The sequence below is a fragment of the Mobula hypostoma genome, chromosome 3 (genome assembly GCF_963921235.1).
Source record: "Mobula hypostoma chromosome 3, sMobHyp1.1, whole genome shotgun sequence".
Lineage (NCBI taxonomy): Eukaryota > Metazoa > Chordata > Chondrichthyes > Myliobatiformes > Myliobatidae > Mobula > Mobula hypostoma.
The window spans coordinates 5,929,681-5,949,293 of NC_086099.1; the positions used below are offsets into that span (position 1 = coordinate 5,929,681).

General features: G+C 39.6%; 1 protein-coding gene across 5 annotated transcripts in view; it reads right to left on the bottom strand.

Annotated features, from left to right (window-relative positions):
* Nucleotides 1-19,613, bottom strand: part of dym (dymeclin) — a 405,267-nt gene that overhangs the window by 160,478 nt on the left and 225,176 nt on the right. Inside the window, exon 14 of one of the 5 annotated variants that reach the window (XM_063042602.1) lies at nucleotides 18,495-18,659. The exons of the other annotated variants lie outside the window; for them this stretch is intronic. Coding sequence (XP_062898672.1) covers nucleotides 18,495-18,659 — 165 coding nt within the window. The remainder of the gene's footprint in view (nucleotides 1-18,494; nucleotides 18,660-19,613) is intronic. 5 annotated transcript variants of the gene reach the window in all.

Consider the following 19,613-nt stretch of genomic DNA (forward strand, 5'->3'; position numbering starts at 1 on the left):
GCATGGATGCTGCTGAGCTGCTGAGTTCCTCCAGTATTTTGTATGTGTTATTATTCAGCATCTTTGTGTTTATGTAGATGAGCAAAACTGTACTTAGTACTATATACAAGTTATGGAAAGCAAGTAGACCACAGGAAGACTAAACCACATTTTACCTCAAATATATCCTACTTGTTTCTGTTCACCCAAAACCCTTAAAAAGTGACAATAATTTGAAAAAGAAAAGTAAAGTATCTGATATACTACTTGGACAAAATAATCTACTGGTAAAGAATAATAAATATGTAAACTACTAAAAGAGTAAAAATGCATAATACGGGTGACTGCACACAACATCTCCTCCACAATCTCCAACAGCATAAGTGTGCCACAACATCTCCTCTACAACACCTGCTCCACAATAACATAACATCTTCTCTACAGCAGCTCTGCAGTCTCACCATCAGCACAGGTGTACCACAAATCTGCTCTCCTCTCTTCGTATCTATGCTTGGCTAAGTATGGCTCCAATGGCATATTTTCGTTTGTTAGCGACACCATGTTGTTGCTGTATTAAGAGACAGAGATAGAGTGAACAATCCGAGACTTTTCCCCAAGAGACATAATTGTAAGGTGTTTGGTAGAAAGTATGGGGGTGGGGGAACCTACACTTCCTGCTGCCTTAGTAAAGCAGACAACATAATCAAAGACCACATGCACCAATGACGTTCTCTCTTCTTCCCATCTCCATCAGAATTAAGATACAAAAGCCTGAAAGCTTGTAACTCTAGTTCATGGGCAGCTTCTATCCCACTGTTTTAATACTATTGAATCCTTCCCTACTACAATAAAATAGACTTTTGACCTCACCATCTCTCTCATTATGGTCTACCTGGATTTTTTTTTTAATGATTGTAGCACTTCATTCTGCATTACGATTGTAGCATTTGGTTTAATATTATCGCATGTACCAGGAAAAATTTTGCTTGCATCATTCTCCTTTGAACGACCTCAATATACCGTTGTAATGAAATGATCTGTATGGATGACATGCATAACAAAGCTTTTTTACTGTACTTGGTCTAAATGCCACAGCTTACCTCAGTATTGTTGCTGGCCACATACGAGGAGTGATTGATAAGTTCGTGGCCTAAGGTAGAAGGAGTCAATTTTAGAAAACCTAGCACATTTAAGTTTCAACATAGTCCCCTCCTACATTTACACACTTAGTCCAGCGGTCCTGGAGTATATGGATCTTGGACCTCCAGAAGGTGTCCACAGCAGGGGTGATTGATAAGTTCGTGGCCTAAGGTAGAAGGAGATGAGTTATACAGCTCCCTTTACATGCACATGCAGTTCAACTTTTTGAGTGATTATGCAGAAAGTTTGAAGCTAATAACTCATTTCCTTGTACCTTAGGCCATAAACTTATCAATCACCCGATGAGTTATTAACTTCAAACTTTCTGCACAGTCAAAGAGTTGAACTGTACGTGCATGTAACGAGAGCTGTATAACTCATCTCCTTCTACCTTAGGCCTCAAACTTATCAATCACCCCTGCTGTGGACACTTTCTGGAGGTCCAAGATCCGTATGCTGCACGACCGCTGGACTAAGTGTGTAAATGTAGGAAGGGACTACGTTGAAAAATAAATGTGCTAGGTTTTCTAAAATTGACTCCTTCTACCTTAGGCCACGAACTTATCAATCACTCCTCGTACATCCATTCCATTTTGGCCACAGCCTACCCATCTCCTTAAGACTACTTCCAGCAGGATAACATGCCATGTCACAAGTCACAAAGCACACAGCATCTCAAACTGCTTCCATGTACATGCTAGAGTTCAGTGTACTCCAATAAGAACATACGAACATAAGAAATTGGAGCAGGAGTAAGCCATCTGGCCCGTTGTGCCTGCCCCGCCAATCAGTAAGATCATAGCTGAATTGGTCATGGACTCATCTCCATCTACCTGCCTTTTCCCCAAAACCCCTAATTCCCCTACTATGCAAAAATCTACCCAATCTTGTCTTAAATATATTTACTGAGGTAGCCTCCACTGCCTCACTTGGGCAGAGAATTCCACAGATTCACCACTCTCTGGGAAAAGCAGTTCCTCCACACCTCCATCTTAAATCTCTTCCTTTGAATCTTGAGGTTATGTCCCCTAGTTCTAGTCTCACTTACCAGTGGAAACAACTTTCCTGCCCCTATGTTATCTATCCCTTTCATAATCATAATTCTATATGTTTCTATAAAATCTCCTCTCATTCTTCTGAATTCCAGTGAGTACAGTCCCAGGCGACTCAATCTCTCCTCATAGTCTAAACCCTCATCTCTGGAATCAACCTGGTGAACCTTCTCTGCACTGCCTCCAAAGTCAGTATACCCCTCCTCAAGTAAGGAGACCAGAACTGCAGGCAGTATTCCAGGTGTGGCCTCACCAGTACCCTGTATAGTTGCAGCATGACCTCCCTGCTCTTAAATTCAATCCCTCTAGCAATGAAGGCCAGCATTCCATTTGCCTTCTTGATAGCCTGCTGCACCTGCAAACCAACCTTTTGTGATTCATGCACAAGCACTCCCAAGTCCCTCTGCACAGCAGCGTGCTGCAATCTTTTACCATTTAATTAATAGTCTGATCTTTCATTTTTTTCTTCCAAAGTGGATGACCTCGCATTTACCAACACTGTACTCCATCCGCCAGACCCTTGCCCACCTCCAAAGTCACCAGATTTCAGTTCAATAGAGCACTTTTGATATGTGGTGAAACAGGAGATTAGCAGCATGAATCTGCAGCCGAAAAATCTACAACTACATGATGCTATCATGTCAAGATGGGCCAGAATCTCTAAGGCACATTTCCAGCAACTTGTTAAATACATACCTCGAAGAATTCAGGCTGCTCTGGCGTCAGAGGGACCCTACCCAGCACTAGAAAGATGTTCTAATAAAGTGGCCACTGAGTGCATGTGACAATACTGAACCAATTTACCCAATGTACCACAAACCACCTCCCCCACTGGAGCTCTGAGTTGGTTCATCACTCTCCCTGCCTAGTGCTAGGAACCAGGCTATCACTCTCACAAATAAATAAAACATATCTTCTTTAAAGTTCAACAAATACCGATGATTTATATCAGCGGTCCCCAACCACCGGGCCGCAAAGCATGTGCTACCGGGCCACGAGGAAACGATATGATTTGGGGATATGAGTCAGCTGCACCTTTCCTCATTCCCTGTCACGCCCTCTGTTGAACTTGAACGCACACGAGGTCATTACACACGCATCATCCATGTCAGCGCGGCAAGGAGATCAACTCCTCGAGCTTGCAAATGACAGCGGGCTGAAAAGTATGTTTGACATAACATCTCTGCTGGCATTCTGGAGCAAAGTCAAAGCTAAATATCCTGAGATAGCCACGAAAGCACTGAAAATGTTGCTTCCATTTCCAACATATCTCTGCAATGAATGCAACGAAAACTAAATTGCAATAGACTGGACATAAGGAACTCCTTTGAGTGTCGCTGTCTCCCATCACCCTTCGATAGGACCGTGTTGTTGCAGGAAAACAAGTATTCAGCCCAGGGCTCCCACTGATTCAGCGATATTGGTGCATTGCAATGATTTTATATGTTCATACAGGGAAAATATGTGTTGTGTGTTTAATATCCAACTGTTACTTAAAATGCTAAGCTATTGACTTATAAGTGACTTGTATAACCATATAACAATTACAGCATGGAGACAGGCCATCTCTGCCCTTCTAGTCCATGCCGAACGCTACTCTCACCTAGTCCCACCAACCTGCACTCAGCCCATAACCCTCCATTCCTTTCCTGTCCATATACCTATCCAATTTTTCTTTAAATGATAATATCGAACCTGCCTCTACCACTTCTACTGGAAGCTCGTTCAACACTTACTTCAAGCTCCCCTGTCCTCCCCTGATAATTGACATCGCTATATTCATGTGAGGAAAATATGCGCTGTGTGTTTAATATTAAATTCGTTAGATAATCCATTTTAGAAACGAAATTGAGTGTATTAGCCACTTATTCACCTATATTCTGGTCATGATTAACACCCCACCCCCTGAACAGAATCACCAAAAACGATTTGTAGAAAAAAATCGGCATGTACACGCATGCACACTGGTGCCCGCACAAGGCTTCATGGTCATGGTAGTCTTTTTTGGGGTAAACACAACGTATTTGACTGCTACTCTTGTCCGTTGGCAACCCTACCCCCTCCCCCCCCCACCGGTCGGCCGGTCCGCAAGAATATTGTCAATATTAAACTGGTCCGCAGTGCAAAAAAGGTTGGGGACCCCTGATTTATATAACTCATTATTCATTTATATAATGAAATATTCATCCTTGAGTTAAAGCCCTAAAGATAAGTTAATATGTTGATTGTGTCCTTTTATACTTTTTCTTGCATTTATTAGCTGTTCTTATTTTTTGTAATAGTTTCACTGTACACATTAAATAAATCAGGGGAGAAAACACATCCTTGTCTAATGCCTCTCTTGATTTTCGTAAATTGACTCACTCCTCCATCTATTCTTACAGCAACAGTTTGTTCCCAGTACAGATTTCTGATTAGGTGGAGGTCTTTCGAATCTAGATCTAGAGTTTTAAATAAGAGACATTTTGGGAATCAAAGTTGGCGGCGAAAACATCAATAATTTCAGATATGCAGATGACACTGTGTTAATTGCAAATACAGAGGAAGAACTACAAGTCTTAATTGATATAATCGTTGAAGAAAGTGCAAAAGTGGGCCTATCTATCAATTGCAAAAAGACGATGTATGGTGATATCCAAAAAGGAGAATCCTATCTCAGACTGAGAATAAACGGGGAAAATATAAAACAAGTACAGAACTTTTGCTACTTAGGAAGCTGGGTGACATCAGATGGCAGGTGCGACATGGATATCAAAAGAAGAATAGGGATAGCAAAGACACCTTTACGAGAATGAAGCATATACTGACCAATACTAAACTAGGCATGACAACCCGCCTCAGAGTACTGAAATGTTACATTTATCCAGTTATGTTATATGGCTCAGAATGTTGGACAATATCTAGCAACATGAGGAAACAAATTGAAGCAGCAGAGATGTGGTTTTTGAGGATTATCATGGACAAAACGAATATCTAACAAGGATGTCATGAACAGAGCAAACACAAAAAGAGAAATAATGTATGAGGTTATGAAAAGGAACGTAACTTCATTGGACATGTGATTAGGAGAGAGAAGTTAGAATGCACGGTGATTATGGGAAAGATTGAAGGGAAGAAAGCAATAGGAAGACAAAGACAAATGATGATGGAGACAGCAGCCAGAGAACTGGAAATGAATACCAATGAATTGATCCACTTGACCCGAAACAGGGGTGTGTGGGCCATGGCAGTCAAAGCTCAAACTGGGCAAACTGGGCATGGCACCTGATGATGATGATGATTAGATGCTCTGGGGTAAAACTGCACTTCTAAGAAAAAGAATGTACTCATTAAATATTGTGCTTTTTAGTATTGTATTGAAATGCTATAATGATATCGCTTTACGTTACTTATTTTAACTTAACTACTTAAGATACATATGATTACTGCAATTCAGCTTTACTTCTATACTTACCATGTATTGCATTGTACTGCTGCCACAAAGTTAACAAATTTCATGACGTATGCCAGTGACATTAAACCTGATTCTGCATTTTCCTCAAGTAGCACTATTGTTGTCATGTTATATTTAATTGGGTACATTAAGTATAATTTATGCTAATTTAAGTTTTCGTAATCTATATTTTGTCCTGATGGTAATGAACAGTGCTGCTTCCGCAATAAACTAATTTTCATGGCATTGATAATCTTTGCATTATCAACAGGGACAGAAGTACCAGAGGGTTGGAGGGTTGCAAATGTGTTTCCCTTGTTCAAGAAAGGGAATAGAAATAACCCAGGAAATTATAGACCAATGAGTCTTACTTCAGTCGTGAGCAAGTTATTGGAGAAGATCCTGAGAGGCAGGACTAATGAGCGTTTAGAGAGACATAATCTGTTTAGGTCAGCATGGCTTTGTCAAGGGCAGGTCGTGCCTTATGAGCCTGTTAGAATTCTTTGAAAATGTAACAAAACACATTGATGACGATAGAGCAGTGGATGTAGGATATATTGATTCCAGTAAGGCATTTGATAAGGTTCCTTATGCAAGGCTTATTCAGAAAGTAAGGGGGCATGGGATCCAAGGAGACCTGGTTTTGTGGATCCAGAATTGATTTGCCCACAGAAGGCAAAAGGTGGTTGTAGATGGTTTGTATTCTGCACGGAGGACGGTGACCAATGGTGTTCTGCAGGGATCTGTTCTTTGTGATTTTTATGAGCTGGTGGGTTAGTAAGTTTGCTGATGGCTGATCTCCTGGTGGTTGTTGATGGAGTGACAGCCTTTTGCAGTCGCTCCTACTTTGCTTACTTTACTGTTTCCAACCTGTTATGAAACCTTACTTTTAAAGGTGATATTGTTTTACTATGAGTACAAGGGATGCCAAAGGTAGTAAAAAAAGACCCTCCTGCATCTTTGGAAGCTATAATGGATTTGCTTCGAAAACACAGAAAAGAATCCTCCGACGAGTTTCAGCAGCAGCTCTGAAATTAAACAAATAGATGCAAAATTGGATTCTATCCAAAAAACTTTAACCCGACATGATAAATGAATAGAAGAGAATGAAGAAACTCTGACGATTTTGGATGCGAAAATGGATGACCTACAAAAGCTTTGTGAAAAACAATCTAAGTCTAATGAAAAATTAAGACAGAAGATTATCGATTTAGAAAACAGAAGCAGAAGAAATAACGTACGAATTCTGGGTCTTGAACAGTTAACGGAAGGTGATCAGCCTACGGAATTCTTTGCAAGATTTTTGGCAAAATTATTTCCTAAAATCTTATTGTCTTTGCCTATGATTGATCGAGCTCATAGATCGCTTGTGTCTCGACCACCTCCAGGAGCAAGACCCAGATCAGTAATAATCTGTTTTCATGAATTTCAAACAAAGGATCGTTTAATTGTGAATCCCGTCGAAGAGGAATGATTGATTATAATGGTCAGAAGATCAGGATTGTCGAGGATTTTTCACCTGAGGTCATGAATGAGCGTGCTAAATTCAAAAAGGTTATGTCGGAACTTTTTAACAAAGGTTTCAAACTTTCTCTTCGTTATCCTGCTTGGCTCAGAATTATACTGAAGGATGGCTCTAAGGAATGGATCCATTCGAGTGAAGAAGCTCAGAAATTCTTAAAATCAGAAGATTAACTGTTCAGTACCTTTCTACATGAATAATTGCTTCTTTTACTTTTGGTAAACCTTTGTAGCTAACTCTCCTTTTGAAACTTTAAATGCTTTACTTAGAGAACAAGATTTTAACAACTTAATATCTTGTGTGTTTGTATGTTTTGAATTTTGAAGATTTTTTATTATACTTATTTTTCTTGGTTTTTTTTCTGTCAATAAGGCTTAGTTTGAGTATTTTTCATTTTATCATTTTGAAACTGTAATAATTAATCTATATGTGTTCTTGTTATTGAGGGTTAAGTTCTTTTTCTTTGTCTACTGTTTTGTCGAGATTGGAAGGCAGTTAACCTTGAAACTAATTAGGAGCTAAACCAGTAGGTTTTTTTGGGAGGGTAACGTCATTAGCTGTCGGCTTTCTGACTTTGGGAGGAGGGTGGGGGGATGGATTTTTTTCCTGGAAGCTGTTTTGGATTTTTAGCCAAATCTGTTGCTCGGTTACCTCATTTCAAGGTTTATTGGTGAACGCAGCAGGCCAGGCAGCATCTCTAGGAAGAGGTACAGTCGACATTTCAGGCCAAGACCCTTCGTCAGGTCTCGGCCTGAAACGTCGACTGTACCTCTTCCTAGAGATGCTGCCTGGCCTGCTGCGTTCACCAGCAACTTTGATGTGTGTTGCTTGAATTTTCAGCATCTGCAGAATTCCTGTTGTTCAAGGTTTATTGTTTGGTTTTAATATACATTCCAGTGGTTATTACTTTAACCTTTCTATTAAATAGTATTAAAAATGGATCAAACTATTAACTTACTTAGTCTTAATGTGAAAGGATTAAATCACCCTGTGAAACGGAATAAGATTTTTGCATATATTAAAAAACTTAAGGTTCCAATTATTTTTCTACAAGAAACTCATGTGCGTAATTGTGACAATTTATGCCTTTTCAGTAGATGGAGAGGGCTGCATTTTCATTCCTCCTTTTAGGCTAAGTCTAGGGAAGTTTCAATCTTTATAGATATTAGTTCCCTTTGTCCAACATAAAGTAGTGTCTGATACTAATGGGCATTTTGTCACAGTGTCAGGAAAATTAGAAAATAAATTAATGGTATTTGCTAATTTGTACACCCCAAATACAGATGACCCAGGATTCTTTGAGCATTTTTTTTTTGTTCTTGCCAGATCTGAGCCTTTACTCATTGGTGATGGGAGGAGTCTTTAACTGCTGGTTAGATCCAGCTTTAGATTGGTCATCTTTTAAACCAGCGACACTTAAAAAATCAGCTTTATTTATTCAATCTTTTCTAATGAAATGTGGTATTGTTGATGTATGGCGTTTCTTAAATCCACTAGACAGGGAGAACTCAGTTTTATTGCATGTCCACCATACGTATTCCAGGATTGATTTTTTTTATTGATAGCCAAATGATTCCATTAGTTCGATTCTGTGAATATAAAGAGATTGCTGTCTCAGATCATGCCCCTGTGCTTTTACCTTTAAATCTCCCTGGTCTTCCTCAAACAAACAGATCTTGGTGCTTTAATCTAACTTTGCTATCTGATAACGATTTTTAAAAGTTTCTGGAAAGACAAGTTGTTCTGTTTTTTGAAGAGAATACACCGGAAGAGACTTCTAGTCTTATTATATGGGATGCTTTTAAGACCCATATTAGAGAACAAATTACTTCATATACTGCAAGTGTCAAGAAAAAAGCTAATAAAGAGAGAACTGAGTTAGCTAATCAGTTGAAACAATTAGACCAAAAATATGCCTTGGCTCCAGATCCTGCTTTATATAAAAGGCGTGTTGAAATACAAACTAAATATGATCTTCTTTTAACTTATCCAATTGAAATTCAACTCCTGAAAGATAAAAGTCAATTTTATATTTATGGAGATAAAACAGGTAAATTACTGGCTAACCAATTAAAAACCTTTATAGCTAAACGGCAAAATAAAGAAATTTGTAAAGCTAATGGTGATAGGACAACTGACCATTCAGAAATAAATAATATCTTTACAGAATTCTATTCTAAACTTTATAGTTCTGACCCTCTTAAAGATAATATTATAATGAATAATTTTTTAGACAAACTAAACATTCCTACACTTTCCGTTGATAACCATGAACAGTTGGATCAACCTATTTCTTATAAGGAAATTGCCGAGGCTGTACGTTTGTTGCACTCGGGGAAGGCTCCAGGTCCTAACGGATTTTATGCAGAATTTTATAAGGCATTTTCCTTACTGCTTATACCTCATTTATGTTCAGTTTTTTCAGATTCCTTTAAGTTGGGTCAATTGCCACAATCTTTCTATGAAGCTTCTATTTCTCTTATCCTTAAAAAGAATAAGAACCCAACTGAACGCTCTTCAAACAGACCAATTTCCTTACTTAATGTTGATACTAAAATTCTATCCAAAATTTTGGCCTGTAGGATTGAAAATATTGTACCATCTATCATTTCTGATGATCAGACTGGATTTATTAAAAATCGATATTCCTACTTCAATATTCGTCGTTTGTTAAATATTATTTATTCTCCTTCTAAGGAAATATCGGAATGTGTGATATCTTTAGATGCTGAGAAGGCTTTTGATCAGGTTGAATGGAATTATTTATTTAAAACCTTAGAAAAATTTAATTTTGGGCCCGATTTTATTCAACTGATTAAATTACTTTATTTATCTCCCTCTGCTCGGGTTCTTACTAATTTTCAGAATTCCAAACCTTTTAAACTTCAACGTGGAGCCAGACAAGGTTGTCCCTTGAGCCCTTTGCTCTTTGATCTGGCCTTAGAACCCTTAGCCACTGCTTTTTGAGAATCTAATATTATTGGTATTTTAAGGAGAGGTACTATCCATAAAGTTTCGCTTTATGCTGATGGCCTATTGCTTTTTATTTCTAATGTCGAGACTTCGTTACCTCCTGCGCATTCTTTACTCTCTTGCCAGTTTTCAGGATATAAAGTGAATTTAGATAAGAGTGAATTTTTTTCCTTTGTATAATTTGGTATCAATTAAAACTAGTCATAGTCATACCTTATTGATCCCTGGGGAAAATGGTTTTCGTTACAGTTGCACCATAAATAATAAATAGTAATAAAACCATAAAATAGTTAAATAGTAATATGTAAATTATGCCACTAACCTTCCTTTTAAAATTGTAAGAAATCAATTTACCTATTTGGGTGTAATAATCACTAAGAATTATAAACACCTACTTAAAGAAAATTTTCTTACCCTTCTGAATTACGTAAAAAGGGCACTATCAAACTGGTCGCCCCTTTCGTTATCGTTGATTGGCCGAATTAACTCTATATTTTACCTAACTTTATATACCTTTTTTAGGCCTTACCCATTTTTATTCCTAAATCCTTTTTTGACTCTCTTGATTCTATTATATCTTCTTATATATGGAAAAATAAACATTCTCGACTAAATAAAGTTCATATTCAAAAAGCTAAAAAGAATGGAGGTTTAGCGTTACCAAATTTTAGGTTTTATTATTGGGCAGTCAATATATGAAATCTTATGTTTGATCATATTATATTAACTATGAGGATTGTCCGATGTGGGTTTCTTTAGAAGCTAACTCTGTTAATAAATTTTCTATCATTTCTCTTCTTGGATCCTCACTTCCTTTATCCTTAAGTAAATTAACTGATAATTTGGTAACACACATAAAAGTTGCTGGTGAACACAGCAGGCCAGGCAGCATCTCTAGGAAGAGGTGCAGTCGACGTTTCAGGCCAAGACCCTTCGTCAGGACTAACTGAAGGAACAGTGAGTAAGGGATTTGTAAGGGATTTGAAACGGATTGAAATCCCTTACTCACTCTTCCTTCAGTTAGTCCTGACAAAGGGTCTCGGCCTGAAACGTCGACTGCACCTCTTCCTAGAGATGCTGCCTGGCCTGCTGTGTTCACCAGCAACTTTTACGTGTGTTGCTTGAATTTCCAGCATCTGCAGAATTCCTGTTGTTTGCGTGATAATTTGGTAGTTAAACATACTTTAAGGATCTGGGTACAATTTAGAAAATATTTTGGTTTAATAGGATTTTCTCTTTCAAGTTCAATTTTCTCTAATTTTTTTTAAACCCTCTATGACCGATCCAGTTTTTAAAGAATAGGATAGATTGGGTATTAAATGCTTCCAGGATTTGTTTGTTCGAGGAAGTCTCCTTTCGTTTGAGCAAGTCTCCTTTCGTTTGAGCAAGTCTCCTTTCGTTTGAGCAATTGTCAGCTAAATATAGCTTATCAAAAACCCACTTTTTCCGATATCTACAAATCAGAGACTTTCTGCGTTATCAATTATATTCATTTCCTAATTGTCCTAAAAAGGACTTACTAGATGTAATTTCTAATTTGAAACCCTTTCATAATGGTTCAATATCCAATATTTATGACATGTTGTTGGGAATAAGAAATGCTCCTTTAGACAAAATTAAAAATGTCTGGGAACAAGATTTACAGACTTCAATTTCTGAGGAAACTTGGAATGAAATTTTTAAATTGGTTAACACTTCTTCGTTACGTGCCCGCCACTCCCTCCTACAATTTAAAGTGGTTCACAGGGTTCATATGACTGAGGATAAGCTATCTTGTTTTTATTCCGATATATCTCCCTTTTGTGATAGACATAACAATGGAGAAGCTTCATTAATTCACATGTCCAAGTCTTGAGAGACGTTGGAAGGAAGTATTCCAAACTTTCTCGGTACTTTTAAAGGTAAATTTTAAGCCTAACCCTTTGACCGCCCTATTCTGTATTGTTGGAGGAAAAGATATTATTGTGGAGACATCTGATTTGCACATTTTGGCATTTACTTCTCTTATAGCTAGGAGGGCGATCTTGTTTAAATGGAAGGATGTCGTTCCACCTACTCACACTCAATGGTTATGTGATGTTATGTCATGCTTAAATTTAGAGAAGATCCACTGTTCAATTTCTGAATCTAGTCAAGACTTTCAAACATTGTGGGGACCATTTTTGAACTATTTTCAAAACCTTTAACTTGCTGTTAAAGTACAGATGGTGGATAATAACATATTTCACTTTATGATAGGGATTCTTTTTCCTTTTTTCTTTCTTTACCAAACAGCTTTGATCTTGGTAGTGGGTTTAGATTTTTTTTTGTATAATAAAGTTATTACATTTCAATATTACCATTTAATTTAATTTACATGAATATAGGATAATGTGATTGCAAGTCTGATTCTATTATAATGTAATTCTTTTTTTAAAATTTATAATATATATCTTCTTGTACTCTGTATTCCTCTATGTAGAAACTAATAAAAATATTGAAAGAGTAAGTTTGCTGATGACACAAAGGTTGGGTGTGGTGTGAATAGTATGGAGGGTTGTCAGAGGTTACAGTGGGACATTGATAGGATGCAGAATTAGGCTGAGAAGTGGCAGATGGACTTCAAACCAGGTTAAGTGTGAAGTGGTTCATTTTGGAAGGTCAAATTTGAAGACAGAATATAATATTAATGTTAAGACTTGGCTGCGTGGAGGATCAGAGATAATGGGGCCGTGTCCATAGGACACTAAAGGCTGCTGCACAGGTTGACGGTGTTGTTCAGATGTGTGGTGTGTTAGCCTTCATCAAACATGGGACTGAGTTCAAGAGCCGTGAGGTAATGTTACAGATATATAGGACCTTAGTTAGACCCCACTTGGAGTACTATGTTCAATTCTTATCACCTCATTACAGAAAGGATGTGGATACTATAGAGAGAGTGCAGAGGAGATTTACAAGGATTTTGCCTGGATTGGAGAGTGTGCCTTATGAGAATAGGTTGAGTGAACTTGGCCTTTTCTTCTTGGAGTGACAGAGGATAAGAGGTGACCTGATAGAGGTGTATAAGTTGCTGATCTTGTGGATAGTCAGAAGCTTTTTCCCAGGGCTGAAATGGCTAACACAAGAGGGCATAGTTTTAAGGTGCTTGGTAGTAGATAGAGGGGGTAAATCAGAGGTAAGTTTTTCACACAAAGTGGTGGGCGCGTGGAATGCATTGCCAGCGAAGATGGTAGAGACGGATACAATAGGGTATTTTAAGAGACTCCTAGATAGATACATGGAGCTTGGCAAAATAGAGGGCTATGTGGTAAGGAAATCCTAGGTAGTTTCTAGAGTAAGTTACATGGTCAGCACAACATTGTGGGCCGAAGGGCCTGTAATTTCTATATTCTACATTCTATTATTTCCTGGGTAGTTACCCACTTCTCCAAGAATTGTCACCTTGTCGTGGTGGAGAGGTGTGTGAGTTCCTGAGATCAAGGCTGTCTGGAACATGGCCACCGGGCAATTAGCTCCTGGAAGAGTCACTTATAGTTAAGGAGGAGGATCTGGACAAACAGCGATCAAACCGAGACATCTACGGTGGAGCTGACAAAAGATGATGACATGTCACAACAGCAGTCAAGATGGAGGAAAGTTGCAGCAGTGAAGAGTCCCCGGTCATCTTGCATTCCTTACCACTGGACCCTGACCCCTGACCCCTGACCCCAATCTGTCAAGGGCCATGTGGTGGCTGCCTGAGCGTCAGAATCAAGATCAGGTTTAATATCACTGGTAATTGTCGTTAAATTTGCTGTTTTGTGGCAGCAATACATTGCAATGCATAATAATAAAAACTATAAATGATAATAAGAGAGGCAAACAAAATACTCAGATAGTGTTCTTGGGTTCATTGTTCATTCAGAAACCTGATGGTGAAGGGAAAGAAGCTGTTCCTGAAAGGGTGTTTGTGTCTTCAGGCTCCTGTACCTCCTCCATGATGGTAGCAAGAGAGCATGTATGTCCTGGGTGACATGCTTCCCCACGCTAAACAAAGTCACTCACAGGCCTTCTCCATTAAAGGAATAAACTCTCAGAAAAACATCGTATTTGACTGGAGTAATTCCACTACTACTACTATGTATAACTGTTACATTAAACTTGAATTTGGCTCCAAAGGCAGTCATAGCCGAAGGGTGGTAGTGGGGACGAGCTCCCACTGCTAAACAAATGCTCTTCATGGCGTGAGTCTCAAACAGCCTCTGACAACCAAGTCCAACTCCTGGCCTTCACGTGTGGCATAGTTTTAATGCCCGGCGGAGCTGTTCTCACTGACAGGAGAAGGGGCAAAGGTGGGCCACTGGCGCCTTAAAACCAGTTGCTCCGGGCAGATGGGGCTCATTAACCATGGATGGTAGCTCATCTAGGAGAGGGAAAACTCCGATTTCAAACCTCCGCTGCCTTGCGGCTAAACCTGCTCACGGGAAAGGCTTTGGGAGTAAACCTAGAGGGAAAACCCAGAGTTGGAGTCCCGAAGGTGGCTGACTGTTGTACCTAGCACCGGCACGGCAACTCCTGCGACGCTGCTGGCACCAAACTGTATCGGCTTTCGTCGTTCCTTTGGACCTGTCATCAGCATGGAGGGGGGGGTCCCACTGCATGGGCAACAGATGGATCTCCATATCAACTCTGCCCTGGCTTGCGCCCTGGAGAGGCCACTCTCAGTGACTACCAGAGGTGCAGTACCCTTGGTCGACCACGACCAACGGAAGCCACAGAAACTTTAATTTAATGTTTGTGAACCATGAACGATTTATGACACTGGACTCTGCTTCCTCAACACTACTTGCCCCTGCACCTACCTTCATTATCATCCATAAACTTGGTCACCAAAACATCAATTCTATCATCCAAAATCATTGACATATAATGTGAAAAGATGCAGTCCCAATACCAACCCTGAAGAACAACACTAGTCACCAGCAGCCAACCAGAAGAGGCCCCCTTTACTCCAACTCAGCCTCCTGCGAGTCAGGCAATGCTAGTACCTTTCCTGTAATGCAATGCGATCTTACCCTGTTAAGCAGTCTCATGTGCAGCACCCTGTCAAAGGCCTTCTGAAAATTCAAGTACACAACAGCCACTTTTGTCTATCCTGCTTGGTATTTCTTCATACAATTCCAACGGATTTGTCAGGCAAGATTGTCCCTTATGGAAATAATGTTGACTTTCGCCTAATTTATGTGCCTCCAAGTACCCTGAAACCTCATCCATAATAATGAAATCTAATATCTTCCCAACCATTGAAGTCAGGCTAACTGGCCTATAGGCCCTCAACACAGGAGCCCCTCAGGGCTGTGTCCTAAGCTCCCTCCTTTACTCTCTGTATACCCATGACTATGTCACCAACTACAGCTCTGATCTGCTAATTAAATTTGCTGATGATACTACAATGATTGGCCTTATCTCAAATAATAATGAGGCAGCCTACAGAGAAGAAGTCATCACCCTGACACAGTGGTGTCGAGAAAACAACCTCTGAGGAACAGAGACAGGCTCACCCATATTGACATCAATGAATCTGCAGCTGAGAGGGTGAACAGCTTTAAGTTCCTCTGCATACACATCACCGAGGATCTCATGTGGTCTGTACATACCAGCTGTGTGGTGAAAAAAGCACAACTGCACCTCTTTCACCTCAGACAGTTGAAGGAGTTTGGCCTGAGTCTCCAAATCCTAAGGACTTTCTACAGGAGCACAATTGAGAGCATCCTGACCGGCTGCATCACTGCCTGGTATGGGAACTGTACTTCCCTCAATCGCAGGACTCTGCAGAGAGTGGTGCGGACAGCCCAGTTCATCTGTAGATGTGAACTCCCCACTATTCATGACATTTACAAAGACCGGTGTGTAAAAAGGGCCCGAAGGATCATTGGGGACCCGAGTCACCCCAACCACAAACTGTTCCAGCTGTTACCATCTGGGAAGCGGTACCGCAGCATTAAAGCCAGAACCAACAGGCTATGCGACAGCTTCTTCCACCAGGCCATCAGACTGATTAATTCACGCTGATACAATTGTGTTTCTATGCTATATTGACTGTTCTGCTGAACATACTACTTATTACAAATGACTGTAAATTGCACATTGCACATTCAGGTGGAGCCGTAACGTAAAGATTTTTACTTCCCATGTATGTGAAGGATGTAAGAAATAAAGTCAATTCATTCGTTCAATTTCCTTTCTTCTACCTCCCTCCCTTCTTAAAGAGTGGAATTTTCCAGTCCTTGGAACCACTCCAGAATTTTGCAAGATTATTACCAATGCCTCTTTAGTTACCTTCTTTCACAACCCTGGGATGTAGTCCATCTGGCCCAGGTGACTTATCTACCTTCAGACCTTTCAGTTTCCCAAGCACCTTCTTCTTTGTAATAGCAACTACATTCACTTCTGCCCCCGACACTCTCGAACTTCCAGCATACTGCTCCTGTCTTCCACAGTGAAGACTGATGTTAAATATTTACTCAGTTCATCCCCCATTGTCTCTAGAATCATTTTCTAGTGGTCAAAAATCCACCCACCCCTCTCATATGCTCTATATATATCTGGAAAATCTTTTGGTATCCACTTTCATATTATTGGCTAGCTGAACTTTATACTTCATCTATGTTATGGACTTCTGGCCCAAAACAAATGGGGATTGGTGCTGTGATCTTTCTTGCTTGTAATATACAAAAATGATCCAAGAGGACCACAACTATGTAATGGTTTAGAGGCTTGTGTGCCTCAATAACCTGGAGAGCTATGCTGGCTGGAGTCAGGGCTTTATGCTTTGGCCCTTGGTAGGGTCACCCATGCCAAACAGGTCAAAGGGTAGCAGCCAGTCTAAGACTGGTCCAGGTTCAGGGGTTCAGCTCAGGGCTAACAACCTGAATGGTCAAACAAATCTGTTACAGAAACAGCAATGAAGAATTCTTCTATTTCTGTTTGTGACAGTCCTCATGAGTCCCCACCTAGGATTTATACTTTATACTTTATTGTCGCCAAACGATTGATACTAGAACGTACAATCTTCACAGCGATATTTGATTCTGCGCTTCGCGCTCCCTGGAGTACAAATCAATAGTAAATATCAAAAATTTAAATTGTAAATCATAAATAGAAAATAGAAGAATTCTATTCTAAAAGTAAGGTAGTGCAAAAAAACCAAGATGCAGGTCCGGATATTTGGAGGGTACAGCCCAGATCCGGGTCAGGATCCGTTCAGCAGTCCTATCACAGTTGGAAAGAAGCTGTTCCCAAATCTGGCCGTACAAGTCTTCAAGCTCCTGAGCCTTCTCCCGGAGGGAAGAGGGACAAAAAGTGTGTTGGCTGGGTGGGTCGTGTCCTTGATTATCCTGGCAGCACTGCTCCGACAGCGTGCTGTGTAAAGTGAGTCCAAGGACGAACGATTGGTTTGCGTGATGTGCTGCGCCGTGTTCACAATCTTCTGCAGCTTCTTCCAGTCTTGGACAGGACAACTTCCATACCAGGTTGTGCTGCACCCTAGAAGAATGCTTTCTACGGTGCATCTATAAAAATTAGTGAGGGTTTTAGGGGACAGGCCAAATTTTAGGGGACAAGCCAAAACTGCCTGGCTGACAGTAATGAAATCTGAAAGGAAGTTACCGACATAATGAAGGAAACACTGAACACCAACAGAGATAGAGGACCTTCACTGCTGCCTAAACACCAGCGGCATAATGGGCAGGAAGTAAGAAAGAAGAGGAGGTAGATGCCTAATTAGTGCCTTTGCAGATGTCATGAACATTGGTGGGGGTAGTAAGTAGCAAAGAAGGTTGTCTAAGGATTCGGCTGGACACAGATCAGCTGGAAAGTTGTATGGGGCTGTGGCAGATCAGGTTTAATCCAGACCACTGTGGGGTAACGCACTTTGGGAAGTCAAATTCTGCAGAGATTATGTGTAATTATGACTACTCGAAACCATGAGGACTTCATAAAAACTGCATGCTTAAGTTGACTACTGCCTAAAACTTGGTCCAGCATCTGCAGATTTTCCTTTGACTGGCATTTCTACTGTTCAGTATCAGTACAATTATTGCAAGTTTATTGATAATGTTTTAATTTGTTCTGTCTTTCATTTAAATACATAATTTGTTATTCAGTCAAATGGTAGTGAGTCTTTTTTATACCTTTTTAACTATTTCCAAGAAACTTTGGCTAATTGGGGCAGCCACTTAATAAGACCAAAATGTACTGTTTCCCCATGTGTCTCAATTAACCAGAATCCACTGTACTTTGTAGGGGTAAATAACAGAAAATTAAAGGGAGAAAGACAGCTTCAACACGGACAATTTCACACTCTAGAGACATGCACGAGCAGGCAAAGGGAATTGTTGCATGCAACACAGGACATGGAAGAGCAAATGTTCACAACCTGGAAGCATAGGACTTGAGAACATGCGAGCACGTAAAGTATATTAAGTCCTCTCCTGTGTCACTGCAAGCTGAAAACCACTTTTGCAATGTGGTGCTGTGGGAGCAGGGGAAATATATTTTGTCGAATGCGTACAGGTATCTCCGCAAGAGGCGGCAAGTGTAACTGAAAAACAAAGTTAAGGGAGAAAGGGAGTTAAGGGAAGAATATGATTTCTCTTCATAATAAGGATTTCTGCAATTTAAAAAAATCTATTTGCTATCACAATAAATGCAGAAAGAAGTGATGCAACTGACTGGATTATAACAATATTATTAAAATATACTTATATTTCAAAATGATAAAAAAAATTTAGCGGGAAAATAAGTCTTGAAGAAGAAAACTCTGTACTTTAATTATTTATACTCAATCACATTTATTAGATGGATTAAAGTAGTTGATATAACAAAATAACAAGAAGCAAGAATACACAACATGACCTCTCAGTCCTATTCCACTATTCAATCAGATCATGGATCATCTGAATACACGACGTGGCCTTTCGATCCTGGTCCACTATTCAATCAGATCATGAGTGATCTGATCTTGGCCTCTGTTCCATTGTTCTGTTACCCATCACCCAGGACATGCCTCTTCTCATTGCTTGAACCAAGGAGCCTCAACATTTTAGTAACAGTTTGTTCCCCTCCACTACCAAATTTCTGTATGGACAATGAACCCATGTACACTTCTTCACTATTTGCTTTCTTTTCTTCTCACCTTTTGCACAACTTATTTAATTTATATACACATACACATATTTTAATATTATACAAATAATAATTTATTAATAAGTCCTGCAGAAGGGTTTCGGCCCGAAACGTCCACTGTGTTTTTTTCCATAGATGCTGTCAAGCCTGCTGAGTTCCTCCAGCATTTTGTATGTGTTGCTCTGGATTTCCAGCATCTGCAGATTTTCTGATTTATAATTCTAATTTAATCTTTTTATTATTATCTATTGTAATGTACTGCTGTCGAAAAATAACAAATTTAATGAAGAAAAAGAATTTCAGGATGTATATTGTATACATTTCTCTGATATTAAATGTACCTATTGAAACAAATGCCATTATTCTGATT